This window comes from Poecilia reticulata, linkage group LG7 (genome assembly GCF_000633615.1).
Source record: "Poecilia reticulata strain Guanapo linkage group LG7, Guppy_female_1.0+MT, whole genome shotgun sequence".
NCBI lineage: Eukaryota > Metazoa > Chordata > Actinopteri > Cyprinodontiformes > Poeciliidae > Poecilia > Poecilia reticulata.
In genome coordinates, this window is record NC_024337.1 from 364,496 (window position 1) to 382,340 (window position 17,845).

Here is a 17,845-nt window from a genome sequence, read left to right on the forward strand (position 1 = left end):
CCTGGTGAGGTGTTCCGGGCACGTCCCACCGGGAGGAGGCCTCGTGGAAGACCCAGGACACGCTGAAGGTACTATGTCTCTCGGCTGGCCTGGGAACGCCTTGGGGTTCCCCCGGTGGAGCTAGAAGAAGTGGCTTTTGGAGAGGGAAGTCTGGGCCTCCCTTCTGAAGCTGCTGCCCCCGCGACCCGACCCCGGATAAGCTGAAGAAAATGGATGGATGGATGGATAATAAAATAATATTAAACCAGCATGATTCGTGACTACAAGGCAAGCTGAACCCTTCCTGATTAGTGGTTAGCACTGGTTCGTTAATTACTAATGCACCGGATGCACCGGCCATCCGGGAACACATACATAAACTTCATCAGTGCAGACAGACCCAGGTGCTGGGTAGCCCCACATAATTCTTTGTTCACAAAGATAAATCATTCTCACCGCTCTCTCTGAAAGTGAAGTATTGCAGGCCACCAGGCTTATAATACACTGGGGGAAACCCTGGTGTATGTAAACTTCTGGTTTCAAGTGTATGTGACTGTCCCTGCAGATAAATAAATTTTTCCTGCATATAATTTATGAACATATTCAAAGCTGTGTTAAATTTGGGGATAAAATAAAGTCCCACGACTTCAAACAGTAGCTGCAATTGTTCAGAAAACAATCACAAATACACTGTTTATCAAATCTTCAACCACAATGAATTTGTTTCCAGCCATCCTCCTTTGTTCTTTCACAAATGAAGAACGAGCGGTACATTCAGTAAACATATGACTCAGCCAGCGTACATGCTGTACTTTCATCTGCTTCACGTAGACACAGAAACACACTCACACATTTGTAAATGGTTAAGTAGAACTTTCCGGGCTGTTATCTCTTTAATGGATCTCATTGAGGCCTGGAATAATGTGATAAGTGTGCCTAGAATCAGAACATTGTGAGAACATTTAGATACTTTCTCCAAAGGAAAGGTTGAGTGAAATTTCTTCCCTCTTAATGTTAAAACCCTCTAAATGTCACCGCAATTAGTTTTTCTTTTTTTCTTGCTTTTTGACCCAACTTAACTACAGGTTTAAGTATTTAGTCATTTATTTATTTATTAATATAATGTTACATTTTTCCTCATTTATTTTAAAATATCTAAATTCAATATTAGTAATATTAAATGATTTGTCATTTCAAATAGTATTTCAAATGTTTAGCTTCTGAAAATTAGATCAATTTGTAATTTTATATGTAAAATATATTCCTTACATTTCCTCAACTGTGATTTCAGACCCTTGCTATCTGCTTTACATATGCGCATGTACAGCATTGTAAATATCACTAGCTATTTTATATTATCTATATCTGTTTTGGTAGAATGCTTATGTAACAGTTATGGGCTAGGCAGCTAACTGGGCTACAAAAGCGGCATCGGAAGATGGTTCTTTAAGGAGCCTGAGGTGTGAATGAAGACACGAAGCAATGGTTTTAGTTTGCGTATATAGGGAAACAAACAACAACAATTACAAATACACAGTGAGAGACAAGTTAATTCAAAATAAATAAATTCAAAGATCATAGAGTTCTTTTCCTTTTTCCTATCTCGCCATCCATGGGTTCAGAAGAGGATCTGATCCATCATAAAAAAAAAACGACCTAAAAGGCCAGAAAACACATTAAGTGTTTTATCAAACAATGTACAAACATACAAATGCAATAAATATTAAATGCAATTATTAAATTCTTAAACATCTCAATCAGGTTAAATTAACCATAATTTAAATAAAGTAAAACAAAAAGAATATCAATCATATTTCAAACTAATCAATTTAAGGCGAAAGTTGTAAAGTTGAAATCAAAGTTAACTTTCAAAATATCAATCAAGGAAAATAAAATAAATTAACTCAAATACTCAAGCAAAATGAGGAAAATAAAATAAATACACTGCGCAATATCAATTTAAATGTAGCTACATCCCATTTTAATACATTTCAATACAACAGTGCCAGAACACACACAATACCAGCGATTAGGTTACCTTTGTGAAGAGAGTGGGGCGTACCAAACTGCGATCAGCTGACAGTCTTGGTGACGGCCCAGGTAACAAACGCCAACAGTTCTAATAAAACAATTCTCCAATGAGCAATCAAGCAGAAATTGCATGCTAAACCAATACTGCTATGCTACAAACAAAACTCACCAAAAGATCAAATCAGTGGATTCAGAGATTTTGGTTGAATTGTCAGGATGAATTGTCAGCAAGACGCCAAACAGCCAGCCACAATCACAGTGGAACAGGTGATGAAGTTCAAACTGCGCTGGAGGCGGGGCTTTAAATAAGTTGAAGAATTTGGGGCAAGACAGGAAGTGGGCCCGCAAAAATTAAAGTCTTTACTAATTGAGGGTTACACTTAGAAAGCTTAAAAAACTACAGTATTTAATTTTTTTTTAACGTTTTTTTTTTTTTTTTTACATATTTGTTAAAACTGTCACCGTGTTGTGACAGTTATATGTAAAAAAAACATTGGTCTTAGTGGAGAGTCTTAGTGCTGCCAATAACACTTGTGTACGTTCTGCTTAGTTTGCTGATTAACAACTTACTGTTCCAAGAAAACAATTTATCCTCCACTATGCCAACTAGCATTCATGGCAGGCTATGCTGTGGTGAACCAGTAGAGAGCAAAGGGGAGGCTAAGAGCAGCATGTACACAAGGTTAATTGACAACACTAAGACCCCGTGCTTGGCTGATTGGTTGTTTCTGACCATGCAGTGTATTTCTGCAGATGGCAGTAGGATCACTGGAAGGAAGACCTTGATTTGTTTTGACAGATTATCTGTCTGATATTAAGCTGCCACGACAAACAGTTTTAAACCAAACTGTTTATAAAAGTTACATGCTGGACCTTTTAAGTATGAATAAATGCTACATATTGAAATGAATATATAATCACTTGTTGCAGCTCAAACTGCAGTTTTGTCCTTTAATATTTGAGCTTCTAGTGTTAAGGATCTGTTTTCTGTATAAAGCATCAACCAAATAAACTTGCCATTAAAAAACCAGTTTGATTTCCCTTGAAGGGTCCCGACTTTTTAAGGAAAACACACGAGTGGGTTAGAAAGCAGAGCTGACCTTGTGGCACAGTGGCGCAGTTGGTAGAGCTGTTGCCTTGCAGCAAGAAGGTTCTGGGATCAATTCCCGGCCCCGGTCTTTCTGCATGGTGGCCTCTCGCCCGGGTCGCCAGCTGGAGATAGGCACCAGCAACCCTCCCGACCCCACCAAGGGACCAGGGTGCAAGAAAATGGATGGATGGACGACCAAAAAAAACTCAATCCTATCAGTTTTACGAGTTAGAACTGTACAATTGTGTAGCTGAGCTTGCCAAAACAAGCTTCTTGTTTAGGTTTTTTCTTCCTTTTTGCTGCATTTACACCTGTTGCTTGTTTTGCAGAGAGCTGACCGCAGAGGACCAGATTGCTCTGTTGAAGTCGAGTGCCATCGAGATCATCATGCTGCGCTCAAACCAGTCGTTCAGCCTGGAGGACATGTCCTGGAGCTGCGGGGGACCCGACTTTAAATACTGCATCAATGACGTCACAAAAGGTGCTTTCCATCGCTGTCTATGAGAAGTGAATGAAGTCCACCCAGCTGCTGGGAGTTACTTATTTTTACTGTTATTCATGTGTTGTCTTTTGATAATAGTCAGTTAGCTTAAGGATAATTTTATTAGAAGCATTTCTTTTCATGAAGGTGGCTGCATCAAGAAATCTGTCAAAACAACAGAGGTTCAGGGAGAAACTCTGGGATAGAAATGTGTTCATTGTTGGAGTTGATGTGACAGATGAGATTAAATTTCTCCCATCTTATATAAGAGCCCACTCACCCGCTGCTTCTCTACCCCTTGCTGGACTCACACTGAGGATTTTTGACTACAAGTATTTTCATGGAACTTGTAAGACAGCAACAAGTTCACACTGTGTTCCTTATTACATGCAGAGCAAGACACTGTGCTCTCCACAATGACTTCCTGTTTTAAAAAATAACCCAGATTCTTGTTTGAAAGCCCTGTAATGTTTTTCTGTTTTAAAGTAAGAAAGAGCAACTAATTCTGCAGAAATAACTGTAATTTTTTTTTTTTTTCTGTTTTTTGTCTGCAGCCGGTCACACCCTGGAACTGCTGGAGCCACTGGTGAAGTTCCAAGTTGGTCTGAAGAAGCTCAACCTGCATGAGGAGGAGCATGTGCTGCTCATGGCCATCTGCCTGCTGTCTCCAGGTGCTGCTGCCATTTAAGATGAGGCCTTTTTATTCAGCAGGATGATTGGGGGGAGGGGCTGGGTTGTCACAAGATTTACCACAAGCTGAAGTGTCGCCGCAGCACGCCTCAAGATTTGTTTTGGTGTCAGATTTTCTGTTTGACCTACTGTATTTACGTACCGTATAAGGCGCACCATAGGCAATGAATGGCCTATTTTAAAACTTTTTTCATATATAAGGTGCGCCTTATATATGCATTATGCATTATAAGGCGCATAGAATAGACGCTTCAGTTTGGGTTGCCAATTTGTTCCATACTCTATTATTACACATCCACATTTGTAATGAAGTGGTCCCGAGTACTTTATATAGTAGCTGCCCCAGTCGTTGTTTCACTCACGGTGTTGGTGTTGCGATATTGTGCCCAACTGCATTCTGGTAACACAGACCAACCGACACGCTGCCGCTGCAGTCTTTGTCTCTCTTGCCCCGCCCCTCCCCCCCATGGCTTTAAATGTATTATCAAACTTTATTAACAAACCAGCATTCTGACAACTATCCCAGCATGCACCGCGCACTTCTTCTTCTACGGGGGAAAATGAAGTCGGCGGCTGCTTTCCATAGTTGCTAGACCTGTTGTGGCTCAATATTGGTCCATATATAAGGCGCACTGTCGGCTTTTGAGGAAATTGAAGGTTTTTAGGTGCCTTATAGTGCGGAAAATACACTACATTCGCCCAAAAAATTGAGTGTACATGATGCTTCCATTAAGCTGAGAATAATTTCTTGGAAAACAACTGTATCTGTTCAGCATGTGATAATATGGCAGTAACTGATGTTGGTCATCTTTATGCCTGATTTAGCATCAAAAACATATATAAAACCTGACTGTTGTGCTTTGGTTGAGCCTGGAGGGTTAGTCTACTCTACAGGCCGATACAGAACAGCTGAAAGAGGAGCTGCAGTGAATCCCTGCTACTCTCTCATCCTTTCCTTTCAGGGCCTTGCAAAAGTGGGGTTTTGCATTACAATACAAACCTTCAGAGTACTTTAATAGCATTTTATATGACATATCACAGTGTAAGTGCATGGTTAAAATCTAACATGGCATATGTTTGAAGTCAGACCCCCTAAATGAACAGTTTGTAGAGCCACTTTTTGTTTTTTGACATGATGACATTTAGGCACATTTTACTTCATTTTAGCATCAGTGAATATCAACTTTCATGTCCAGACAGGACAGACCTATTGAATTTAGGTCTGCAGTGACCAATCTATATTAGCTCTATGTTAGCTGTTCAGGGTTATTATCCTTCTGGAAGGCCAGCCCCCCACTGTCAAATCTTATAATCATAATAATGATAATAATAGTAATAATAATATGAGAGTAATGTTGGAATAAAATGAGAAAAGAAGTTGTATGAAAAGTCAGGATTAGTAAAAAGTCATACGACATCAAGTTGAAATTATGCAAGGATAAAGTCATAATAACACAATAATGCAGTTACAGTATTACCAGAATAAAGTTATAATATTACAAGAACAAAGTTGTAATAAGAAAATAAAGTCACAATATTAACAGAATAGTTGAAATACCACGAGAAGTTGTACGACCACGTCATCATTTTATGACAATTTTGTCATAACAATAAAAGAAAAAGTCATATTACAATAAAGTTTAAATAACACAAGAATAAACCCATAATTTTACCTGAATATCATCAAGTCATTATGACTAATATTAGAACAATGGTTCTTAACCTTTTTTGAGGTACCGAACCCACCAGTTTCATATGCGCATTCACTGAACCCTTCTGTAGTGATAAATAAAATATGATCCCTCCCCCTCCCCAWATTCAAGACATAGGGGTGACCCAACTAGAGTCTAGTTGGTCTAGTTGAGAATGAAAAATGTATAATAAATAATAAAGACTTTGCGGTATTCTGATTTAGTAATGTAATTATATTAGTTGTGTTACCACCCCCACGCCACTAGAGGCAGTACCAACCCCGAAAAGATGCGACTAAGGAGCAGATTTAGAAGTACACCGAAAGCTACAGAATTTGGTAAAAACTGTGAGTTTTGCTGAAGTAATTAAAGACACAAGTTCAAATCCATGCTGAGTGGAGCTCCTTCAATCAGGGCTCCTCCGCAGCTCTGATTGGCTAAGCAATGTAACGTGATCCTCTGCAGCAAGTGGATAGCAAAGCGGGGCGTCATCACGGCTTTACACAAGTGTGTCTTTACTTCCGCGGCAGAGGCTCCRCYGAACCCCTGAGACCGACTCATCRGTATCAAATTATTATCAGTATCAGGACTTTGAAACGATTGTGCAAACAACTGTTTCTAAGAAAGCATCACAGACTACACAAACTGTGTAGTCCGTCAGATTTTCATAACTCAATCAAAGCTTTGCTTTTATTGCAATTGCTTTTTACGACTTTCTCCTAGTAATATTTTAATATTGACTTTATTGTCATAATAAAAAAATTTAAAAACTCAGTCTGACCCTAATTCTTTCAACCGCTACGTGGTGTTGGTCTACAACATAAAATCTGTAGAACCTAAATTGATCTTTGTGAATGCAAGGTGGCAAAATGAGACCCCCTCTGGTTTTCCATTACAGACCGGCCTGGCGTTCAGGACCACGCTCGCATAGAGCAGCTGCAGGACCGTCTGTCGGAGGCCTTGCAGGCCTACATCCGGGTCAACCACCCGGGTGGACGCCTCCTCTACGCCAAGATGATCCAGAAACTGGCCGACCTGCGCAGTCTGAACGAGGAGCACTCCAAGCAGTACCGCTCGCTGTCCTTCCAACCCGAGCACAGCATGCAGCTCACCCCGCTGGTGCTGGAGGTGTTCGGGAGCGAGGTGTCGTAGCTGAGGAGGAGGAGAACAAGGAATCCTTTTTTTCCCCCTTCTACACAGGCTCATTAAGCACAGGATGATTAACAAACTCCGCCGCCTTCTCCTCAATTCAAAACGAAGGCTTTCACAACCCCAACACCCCGACTTTCCCGGACGTTCGGGAGGGAGGCGGATAATCACATCTTCCCCTCTGTCTACACCTCTTTTGTTACTCCTGGCTTGCAAAAATCAAACGTCGGCCATAACTGGATATAGAATAGAAATCTGCTACTGGATCACCAGAATCTCAAACCTTGTTTTCTTTTTGTTTTGTTTTATTCCCTCACTCATTTTCATCTTTTCCACAACTATGGAATCCAAATGTTTTCCATTGCCACCCATCACTGGAATCTACTCTGTGTAACACTTTCTGAAAGTGAAGACAGCTTGATAGATGTAATTTCCCTCTCATCATCATCATCATCATCATCATCATCATCATCATCATCATCATCATCATCATCATCATTTTCCCACACGTTCACATGGCAACAACAGCGCTCAGATTTGCATCTTTTACTCATTCCTCAACGATGGACTCTTGTGTTAATAGCTATGAACTTTTGTTGGCTTATAAATTCTAACAGCAAAATCATCCAAAAAATATTGAGCGAGCTGACAGGAAATGGAAACGTTTTTGGGTCATGACAGGAGCTGAGCGATCTGTAAAGTCTGTGTTATGTGAAAGAAGAAATCTTAAATATTCAAAACATTATGAAGACAAATCTTTCTGCAGAAATATTTTAGTTTGAGAATGATGGTGCACTTTGGGAAGAAAACAACAAGAGGATGCTGGGTAGTCAGATGGAAGGGGGTTTTACATTTGTAAAATAAGTGACAAAAGAAGAATGTATGTATAAGCCTAATAGTTAAATATGATAAACATAAGCTGTACAAGTCAAACATTATCTAATGCTTGACTTGTACTGTATATAGACAGAAATACTTCTGAGAGTGTTTAATTATAAAATAATAAAGAGTATGTTAAGGCCTCTCCTCAGATATGTGTATATGCAACATGTTTATGCAACATGTACACATGCACTGAGACGTGCTATGAGGAGTCGCTCTATTTTTGCTAACAGTGTACAGCGTGCAAGAGTATCAATGGACCACAAGGGGGTGTGTGTGCAGGCTCTAACTGAACCGCAACAAACGCTCTTTGTTGTGCTCTGATTTTTTTTGGACCTGTGAAGTTTGTAGGCTGACTTACACAAAGATAATTTCCTGTTTTGTGGATGGCTATTTTTTCAGAAAAAAAAAGGAAAAAAAAAATTAGTCGTTGGGCTGGTGGGATTGCTGCTAAGACAGAGCTTCGATAGTTGGACAGAAACCAGCTGCCAGCTGTTGCCTCAGGGAAAGTTTGTCTGACGATAATGTGTATTTGGGTTTTTACGGCGTGCGTGTGTGTGTTTGGCGTAAGCTTACAATCATGAGAGGGAGATTTTGAGAGTTTTTGAAGCTCAAGGCATCACTGTGATCTGTAATCATACTGAATAACAGCAAAAGGAAGCTAACAGATTAATGTCTGTTCTGGAAGAAAAAACTAACAAAAATCTCAATTTGAGAAAAACAATTATGAAATTATTTCACATGGTCAGATTGTCTTTAAGAGAATATATGTGATACATTTTTAGCTACACAACCATTCTTATTAAATTAGTAGAAGCCTTAAATTGAATATTTTTAAGGATAAAGCAAACATTCTAGAGCAGTGGTTCTTAAACATTTTATAACTGTAAATATTCTGCAATAAGACTGAACAATGAACAAAAAGTTCACATGATGTTTGAGTTCAAAATGTGGAAATCTGCGTTTTCTCACCAGTGAAATTCCAACATGGCTTCCTTGCATATAGTGATAACTGCAGCAAAAAATCATTTTATTTAAACTTTTTGAGATTTTTTTCGTTCTGCTGAATCTTTAATTTGCACAGAATACTGGACTTCATTCTTTAACCAGTTCACAGTGCGTAAAGGAACAAAATGCAGAGAAATTCATTATCGCCTTATTTTGCTAACGGTAATTGATCATTATTGGAATGACTAAACATGCTTTCAGCCTGAATTTATTTACAGTTAAAGTTATGGATAAACTTTTTGCTTTCAAATTGATTGTAAAATTTATACAAATTTTCATAAATCTATGTATTTAGTATGGAAATCTGCTAAATTAGCGCATCTTTTGGCATAACACCGTCCACTAGATAGTAGGGGTGGGCAATATGGGCTTAAGGTTTCATCACGATATTTTGTCTAGTGATAAAAATGATGAGAACAATTTAACACTTCATTTTAAGGTAACTGTATGGATGTGAGTGAATGACGCAGCAATCACAGTCTCACAAATATTGGGCTTGATAACGGCATTTAATCATATTTCCAGATTTACTGATATTTATTGATATTCTCATTGAACAAACAGTGGAGAAAAATTTTGAAAATACTAATCTTGATAATAGGAACAGCTTTAGAGATTAGACATTAATTTGAATGAATCAAGACAACATTAAATCAAAATCTTATAAGAAGTTTATCATAATTAATGATAAACGATATGATAAATGTCCACCCTTCTAGATGGCGACAAAGTACCCTCCAATTGATTTTTGGGATCATGCGTTACATGTGTATAATCAAACATTAGACATTTCGTTTCATAAATACTACTAAAAATTCTTAGTTTTGCTAAAGCTAGCCGAGGTGCTAGCACCGGTACTTGCACGAGCGTTTGAGAACCACGGCTCTAGAGGAGTAGCAGATTGTAAGGGAGGAGACACAAACATGAGAAGGACTTTTACATGAATGGAAAAAGTTCAGCCTCCTACCTTTTTGTTGTCACATTTGTCATTTCAATACCAGCTGCATAAGCAAAGGTAGTTTTTATCACTACATATATTGTATCTGTTGACATGGTGCATGCTCACACCTCATGCAAGCCTGGATCACCCCCTTGTGGAAAAAAACAACAACTTTGTAAATACCACTTTCTTAGTCTGTACATAGAAGCTGATGTAGGTAAATTACTAAGAGGAGTAAGTTGTTGACGGGAAGGTGCTTTGGAGATGCTAGGCTATATGCAATTAGAGAAAATCTTACTGTGTATTCAACTTTGAGTGGACAGAGCCGCTTAATATGACAGGCTTGATGAGTTGTTTATGTCACATGTAGTATTGTATTATGAATATTTTGGAGGGCTAGGATTAGCTTCCATCTAACGCCAAATATGAGCTTTTGATGTAATCCCTTAAAAAAAGGGATGGAAATAAAAAATTATCTTAATTTCAAATGAATTGAACATTCTCATAATACTATAATCACCCAAAGCGACTCAGTAAGTCCTCATTATTAGGCGACGTTTTGTCCATTCCAAGAATTCTGGATGTATGTCTTTCTTTCCTCTCTTGTTCAATCAATAAGCTTTCGATGATATATATACATAATACTTTCATTTTGGTAATTATTTGATTTCTTCTGTTTGTCATGATTGTTGATTTGCATCCTGCTGCAATGCTTGCGCTTGGCTTTCTGCTCAGGAGCATTGTTGAATGAAGTCGGGATTAGCAGCATGTGTGGACTTCTGGACTCTATCCCAAGTACTTAACTCAACAAGGAAAAGCAAAAACGTTTGCTCAATCAGGTCATCATCTGTAAGAACTGCAGTCCACATATGCATCATCTTTTTTCAGGAGCTAATTTTGCAAACCGCCAAGTGATCATCAATAACACTGCCTCAACTGGTTGGGTACGAGATGTATCTGACTGGTAACTATGGCGTGCCTCTTTGTTCATCAACCAGCCATGTTACCATCTTTTCTTCTTTGTCGTCATCTTCAACAGCCAGTTACAACAACTCTTCTCTGCATAGCTTTACGTTAGCAGCCAACCAAGCTCTGCTCTGGAAATCCGTGACACACCCAAGACCTGATGGGGGTCCTGGGATTCGAAGGAGCGCCGTCAGTTTGGACCTCAACAAGACTGTGTAGAATTTGTACAAAGGTCATATGAGATCAAGTGTTTTTAAAATGCGAAGACGTAGGGACTCGCCGTTCAAGAAGAGTGCTCAAGAGACTGACCGAAGGACAGATGTCGCCTCTGCTGTCTTGAGTTGAAACGTTGTCGTGCTTTGTACTCCGTGACTCAAGGTTCTGATTTTTTATTTTTTTTTAACAAATTGTGGTTTGTTTGGTAACGATAGTCGTGCAAAGACTTTTTACATTCAGCATCTACATCACAGAATGCAGGGCAGGGTGACGGGGGGGAGAATCTGCAGTTTTAGGGGTACAGTGTGGCACATCAGTTATATCTGGATCAAATTTAGATGTCTACAATCCTTGGACAAAGATCTTCTTGTAGTTTTCATACCATTTTAGCAACTTTTATAGCGGATTCGTAGATCTGATTTGTCAGCTCCCACCACAATAATTGAAGTCTCTCCCCTCCTGTAGCCCTCGTCCCCCTCGAACCAGGTCAGCAGCTCCACCTCAGTAGCCTTATTTACAAAGACCTCACTAAGCTGGAAACATTTAACAGATACCTCAGTAATTTACAGTATAGACTTTTCACAATAGCCTTTAAAGGGAACCAAACATAAACTTCTACCACACACACACACACACACACTCAGACACACCACAACTCTCTCCTCAGAAACCTTCAGTGTTTTCAACCTCAAGTCGATCGCAAACTCTAAAGCAGTTCTTGCATAGCGAGGGACATTCGGTAGAATTTGCTAGTCAGTATCCGAGTGGATCCCAATGTTTCTAAATGTTAACTCTGCTTTCCCTCCTCTTCTTCGTTTGTCTCTGTCCGTGTTCTGCTGAACTTCGGCATCATGTTTAACCAAAAATACTACCTCTCCTGTCTGCACATATAAATATATATTTTTGGGGGAGTTGCAGCTTGATTGTGTAATATAGAACACAAGGTTTTATTTTAACAATAATCTAGAGGTTTTTATGTTTGTATAGTTACAGTAGTTTTTTTCTGTTTATAATTCTGGATTATTTTTCTTTTCGATTTTTTTTTTTTTTTTTTACCTCAAATCGCTACAAATCTTAAACCTGCAGTGAATAACTTTATCTCCCCCTTCTGGCTGATAGATGAATTACAATGTAGATATTTGTGACGAACAGCCACACAATTTCACTGCTTTTATTCATACTATAACTCATAATTTTTATTGCAATAGTTTTAGTCTCAGATCATTATATATATTGGTATAAATATGCAACAGCTGACACTTACATATTTATTTATTGCGCATTTAAAAGTTCAAAAATTTTTAAGTGTTGCATCATTCCATAAGAAGTCTTATACAGTAAACACTGTATTAATTTTATTTTACATTTTTTGCATGATAAATTAGCTCACAGTGCAGATTGAACATTTGCTGGTCCTTGCATGTTCATTACTCCAGCATTAATATCATTTTAAAGGGGGCCACTCTTGCACCACTTTCTCACTGACTGAAGTGTGTAAATGCATGATTAAAGTCCCTGCATGGTAACTAAGGCTTCATTCACATAGCATCTCAAAGCGCAGGTAATTGTTGCATCCTCATGTGTGACAAGATGGGATCTATTTTGACAGAAAAGCAAAATTCTTGTAGGTAATTGGACCTGTAGAACAGAAACGGCCCATGTATCTTGCTGCACCTGCTTTTGAAAAACCGTCGGTTGCCATAGTAGCGTCAGTGGCTTGGCCGGGAAAAAAATGCAGAGCAGAACCCTGTAGCGTTCTCTCACAGAACACTTAGAAATGCCTGAGAAAAATACACGTGCCATGTGTAAAATACTTTAACTTCTGTTGAGCTGTTTATGAAGTGTTATTTTTTAACATATGCAGCCGCACTTATTAGCACCCCTGGTAAACGAGGGTAAAATGAGCTAAAATAAGTTTCTTTTAACCCTCCCGCGTTCTTATTGCGATGCTCAGAAAGAGAGCGGCACATGTCACGGTCAGACAGTGAGGAAGCTGGAGGGGTTATCCCATCAGACCATCAGTTCCAGAAACCACAACAACAACCAAAAAACTTATGTCGCTTGGGGGTTCCGCACACAGTAACAAACTTGTGGGGTCCAATTGACCCCATCTCTTAAGGCTGCGGGAGGGTTTTGTTTAACACAGAAGCATTATCTCAGACTGAAGAAGGAAGAAAGTTCAAAAAATCAAGTCATTTAAAAATCCCACATTAGAAAAAAATAAGGAATAATAATAATAGGAAAACATATTTATGCCCCAGGGAAACAGAAAGGCACAAACTCACATCTTCTTAAAAAAAGCTTAGTATTAATAAACTTTTCCACCTGTGATTTTGTTCAAACAAATTTATTTCTCAAATTAAAATGTTGACCAATAAAAAAGTTCAGACGGATTCTGCAGCTGAAATAAAAGCAGACTACATGCTTTGAACATCTGCCAGGGGTGCCACAAAATACGGTGAGCTCAGTAGATGAACCAGGTTACATATATAACTGTAAAAGACTAAAGAGTAGATGATTTTCTTCAAAAGCTACTAAACTAACAGCTGAATTGCTGCTGCTTGAAAACAACCTTTGTGCAGCTTGTGCCAAAGCTTTTAGATCAGCTGAAACGTTGAGCTGAAAGGACTTGACGTTTGTTAGTGTCAGATAAGGAGAGCTGTAAACTGTTCTCTCGCTGATGCCGCTCAGCCTGGTTGAGTTTTTGTAACATTGGGATCCCAATTTAGTCGTTCATCACCAAAAGTAGCGTTTTTTTTTTTTTTTTGCTTTGTTTTTGCAGCCAGACACACACAAACTTTCACATTTATACTGCAGCCTATCACGCTCAGCACTCTGCCTTCTGTCGTTCATCTCTAACTGATTATGATTGGCTGGTTTAGTTGGTGCTGTGAGTCCGTTTGAAGACAACCAGGCCACTTTGTTGCTTGAAGAGTTTTTTGGGGGGGTTTTGCCCTTTTTGTGAATAAGATATATTGCCATCTTCGCTTAAGTCAAAATTTAGCACTTCAAACTGTGCTGTGAAAAAGGGTCCAACCCTTACAGATTTCCTTGGTTTTTGCTTGTTTTGTTTCACCTAAATGTTTAAAGTCATCAAACATGTTTTAAAATCAGACAAAAATAACCTGTGTGTGTTATATATAGGGGTTTAGAGGGTTTTCCTGCATGAACGACATGTGTAAGACCACACCACAGGATTTCAGTCAAATTTAGGTTCAGACTTTGACCAAGCCACCCCAAGTTCTTCAAGTTCTTGGGGTGGACTTTCTGGTGTTGTCCTGCTGTATAATTTCAAGATGTGCTTAAACTCAAAGGACATGAATTTGATAGTTGGACATCCTCTTTCAGCTGAATCCATCTTGTTCCTGAGGAAGCCAAGCAACCCCAGACCATCATGCTCTCACCACCATGTATTCTCAAATTCTATTAGTTTCATAGATTTCTGTCCACATTTTCCTAAGCTTTTACTTTTTTCAGACCAAAGGATATTTTCCTAAAAGTCTTGAATTCTTGGCTAATGTGGGACTAATATGTTCCTTTTGATTAGCTGTGGTTTGGCGTTGAAATGCCCCCACGGCGGCCATCTTTGCCTAGTTTCTGTCTTGTTGTTGAATCATGACCTTGACCGAGGTCGGTGAGCCCTGCAGGTGTTGCTCTAGGAAGTTTTGTGACCTTGTGGGTGAGTTGTTGATGAGTAATTCTGTTGCTTCCTGGGAAGCCTCATCACTCTTCTATGTTTTCACTGTTTGTCTGCAGTGATTCTCAATGTGGTTCCTGAATCCCCAAAACTCTAGATATGGGTTTGTTGACATTCCCAGACTGATGGATGTCTAGACCTTGCGGCTTGGTTTGTTGCTATTTGACATCATTCAGCCTACTTCATGTTGTCAGTCAGGTACCAGTTGAGTGAGTTCTTGATCCTACAGCTTATCAGAGTTGGTTGCTGATGATGAATCCAAACCAGGTGTGTAGGGTGTGTGAAAGAGACATTTCAAAACATAAAATTTAGTTGCATTTTAGCTTACTACTAATTGAAACTGGCTTCTTTAGTGCATTTGTATTATTTTTATCTCCAGTGTTTGGTGCTGACAAAGTTTGGAAGTTTACCTTGAAAATGCTTGAAAAGTGCTTGAATTTTGGTAAAATGTACAAACCATGAGCCTAGATTTTAAAGTCAGGTAATTCAGGTAATTTGTGATTAATCAGGTAATTCATTCACAGGATAAATATTTGTTACATTATTCTTCATTTAGTACTTGAGTGGTTTGGATAAGTTTTACCCTAATAGGTCATAGTTTGAACATTACATTTCATATTTCCTCAGGTTATCTTTGTCTGATGTAACAATCTGTTCATATAAAACAGTGATGTCATTTTCAAAATTATGAATGTCCTTAAAATATTATTAGCAATCTGCATTTGATGACTACTTCTTAAGATTAAATAATATTGAACATATTTTAACATTAACAAAACAACTGCTTTGATTTGATCACCTGGAGGATCGCATTCCAAAACTTATGACCTCGAGTTTGACATGTCATCTAAAACATTTAAGTGTGCCAAAAAGAAGACATCTTTAAGGGGGGCATGTGCTTTTTTCATCGCACTGTAGCTTCAAGTGGACCTCACTTTTTTCAACCTTTTTGATTCACAGTGTTTGAACTAAAACTTGTTTGACCTTGAGAAGAGCAGCTGCATACAAAGTCTGTTTCCTTCCTGTTAGCTGATTGTTACCTACTGCTCTGACTCTGTTTCTCTGCTACCTCTTTAAATATGCGCTTGCTTGCTCACACACACACATACACACACACTTTCACACCTGCACTTCAATACTGACTGAAGCAGACAGTGAACACACTCATTCAGACAAACACACACGTGTGCACTTCTCGTTCCCTCACCAGCAGTTTTTTGCCAATGATGCACTTGTGTTTTTTTGTCTAGTAAAATGTTCTGCAAAACATATGAAGTCTGAAAAGTGATTAATCAGCGTATGTATCTCTTTTTTTCTTGCTGGGTATTAATTTTTTTCTTGCTGGGTATTGTTATTAGTATTATTAGCAAATCTTTATAATAAGACTTGGTTTGGACAGGTGATTTAACGTAAATTGAATTGTAAATCATGTACATTTCAAAAAGCTTCATGTCTTTTTCAAAGGAAACACAGAATTGCACATTGTGCTCAGCTCAGTTTTGCCTTGGTGTGCCTAAAACCACAGCCTTATTTTGGGACTATATCAGGGGTTTTCAACCAGAATTCAAAATGTTCTGTGTCATATTTTTCTCTCTTTCTCTCTCTTCATATCCGCACGTATGTTAGTTTGTAACAAGCCAAAAGTAGCTCTCATGGAGGCGCGTCCCCATAACAGGGATGTGCTCAGTCTTGGTTTATGTTGGCTGTGATTCCCCTTTATTTATTGACCTTCTAAGGAAACGTCCGACTACGCGTCAGTCAGATAACCTAAAAAGAAAATACGACTTGTTGTTCTGATGTAGCAAAGTGTAATAAAATTCAGAGTTTTTATGTGATTTGACTTAATTTAAGCTTGTTTGTACGAATGTCCTGTAAACAGACTTGTTCTAATGATTCTGTGTGCGAGAAGCAAATGTTTTAAGTCAGAGTTTATTTAATGAAGAGTCCCAAGATAAGTATCTTTATCTGCCGCACTTGCACACACGACCATGCAGTAAAAGTCACCAGACTGTAGTGCTTCTAGCTGAAATCTGAACCCACTGCTGCCATGGCGATGCTGTTGATAACCTCATCAATAGCCGTATAGTAACAAAAATAGTGTTACACAAGAAGTACCTTAACCAATCTCTATTTTTGCTCAAATCACCACCTGTCTGTTTTTTTTTTCTAATTTATTTTTTTGGTGTTGCTCCTTTGCTCCCTTCATTTATATGCGGATTCTTTTGATTACCATTATTGTACGTAGTAAAATATTAATAATGGTTTTTTTGGGGGGGGTTCACAAATAAAACAGCTGTACATAATGATGCAAAACCAGCCTGGATATGTTTGACTTTTTTGTCGTTTCTTCTTTTGCATTTTTGGATMTGCAAAACTGGCATAGATGTCTAAACAAATGCACAATTCACTTTTACTTATAAAAAAAAACTTTGAAAACTATATTTTAATTCTACTACAGTTTGGGCTACCAAAACTGTAGTAGTAGTTTTGGGGCTAACTCAGTCGAGTTAGTTTTGGGGCTTGGTGAGATGGATTTTCATTCATTCTTTCATGTTTTTTTGTTTGTATTTTCATTCTGTTATTTAATATTATGAATATTTTAATATCTGCAATACGGAAGTCCCGCTAAACAAGTAAAGACCATAAGCATCTACCCATATCATCAACTGTCAAAATGCAGTTGTACATTTTGAGTACCTGCCCTTTTTGCTCCTTGCCCCCAAGTGCCCTTTTGGTCAATTTTTATTTATTTATTTTTTTTTTCGTATTATTTTCTAAGCCCTCTTGTGACACATAACATGTACTAAAATTATTATTATTATTTATTATTTTATTATATTTTTTTGTACAACATAATAAGCCCTCTGGTCACCTTGTTACCTTTGACCTTTTGCCCGTGACGCATGACGCAGTTGCCTCTCACGCAGTGAGATAAGGTGGCTAACTGGAGCTCAACGTAGCGAACGTTCCAGATTACAGAACAGTTTTTGGTGAATAAAGTGGAGTAGACTTGCTGCTTGTCAGA

General features: G+C 38.5%; 1 protein-coding gene across 3 annotated transcripts in view; it reads left to right on the forward strand.

Annotated features, from left to right (window-relative positions):
- The window catches only part of LOC103466861 (vitamin D3 receptor A), a 115,134-nt gene extending 97,998 nt beyond the window's left edge, over positions 1-17,136 (forward strand). For all 3 annotated transcript variants that reach the window (XM_008412742.2, XM_008412741.2, XM_008412744.2), the window contains 3 exons: positions 3,430-3,581; positions 4,136-4,252; positions 6,861-17,136. In XM_008412742.2, the coding sequence (XP_008410964.1) occupies positions 3,430-3,581; positions 4,136-4,252; positions 6,861-7,114 (523 nt within the window). In that variant the 3' untranslated portion in view covers positions 7,115-17,136. The remainder of the gene's footprint in view (positions 1-3,429; positions 3,582-4,135; positions 4,253-6,860) is intronic.
- The last annotated feature ends 709 nt before the right edge of the window (positions 17,137-17,845 follow it).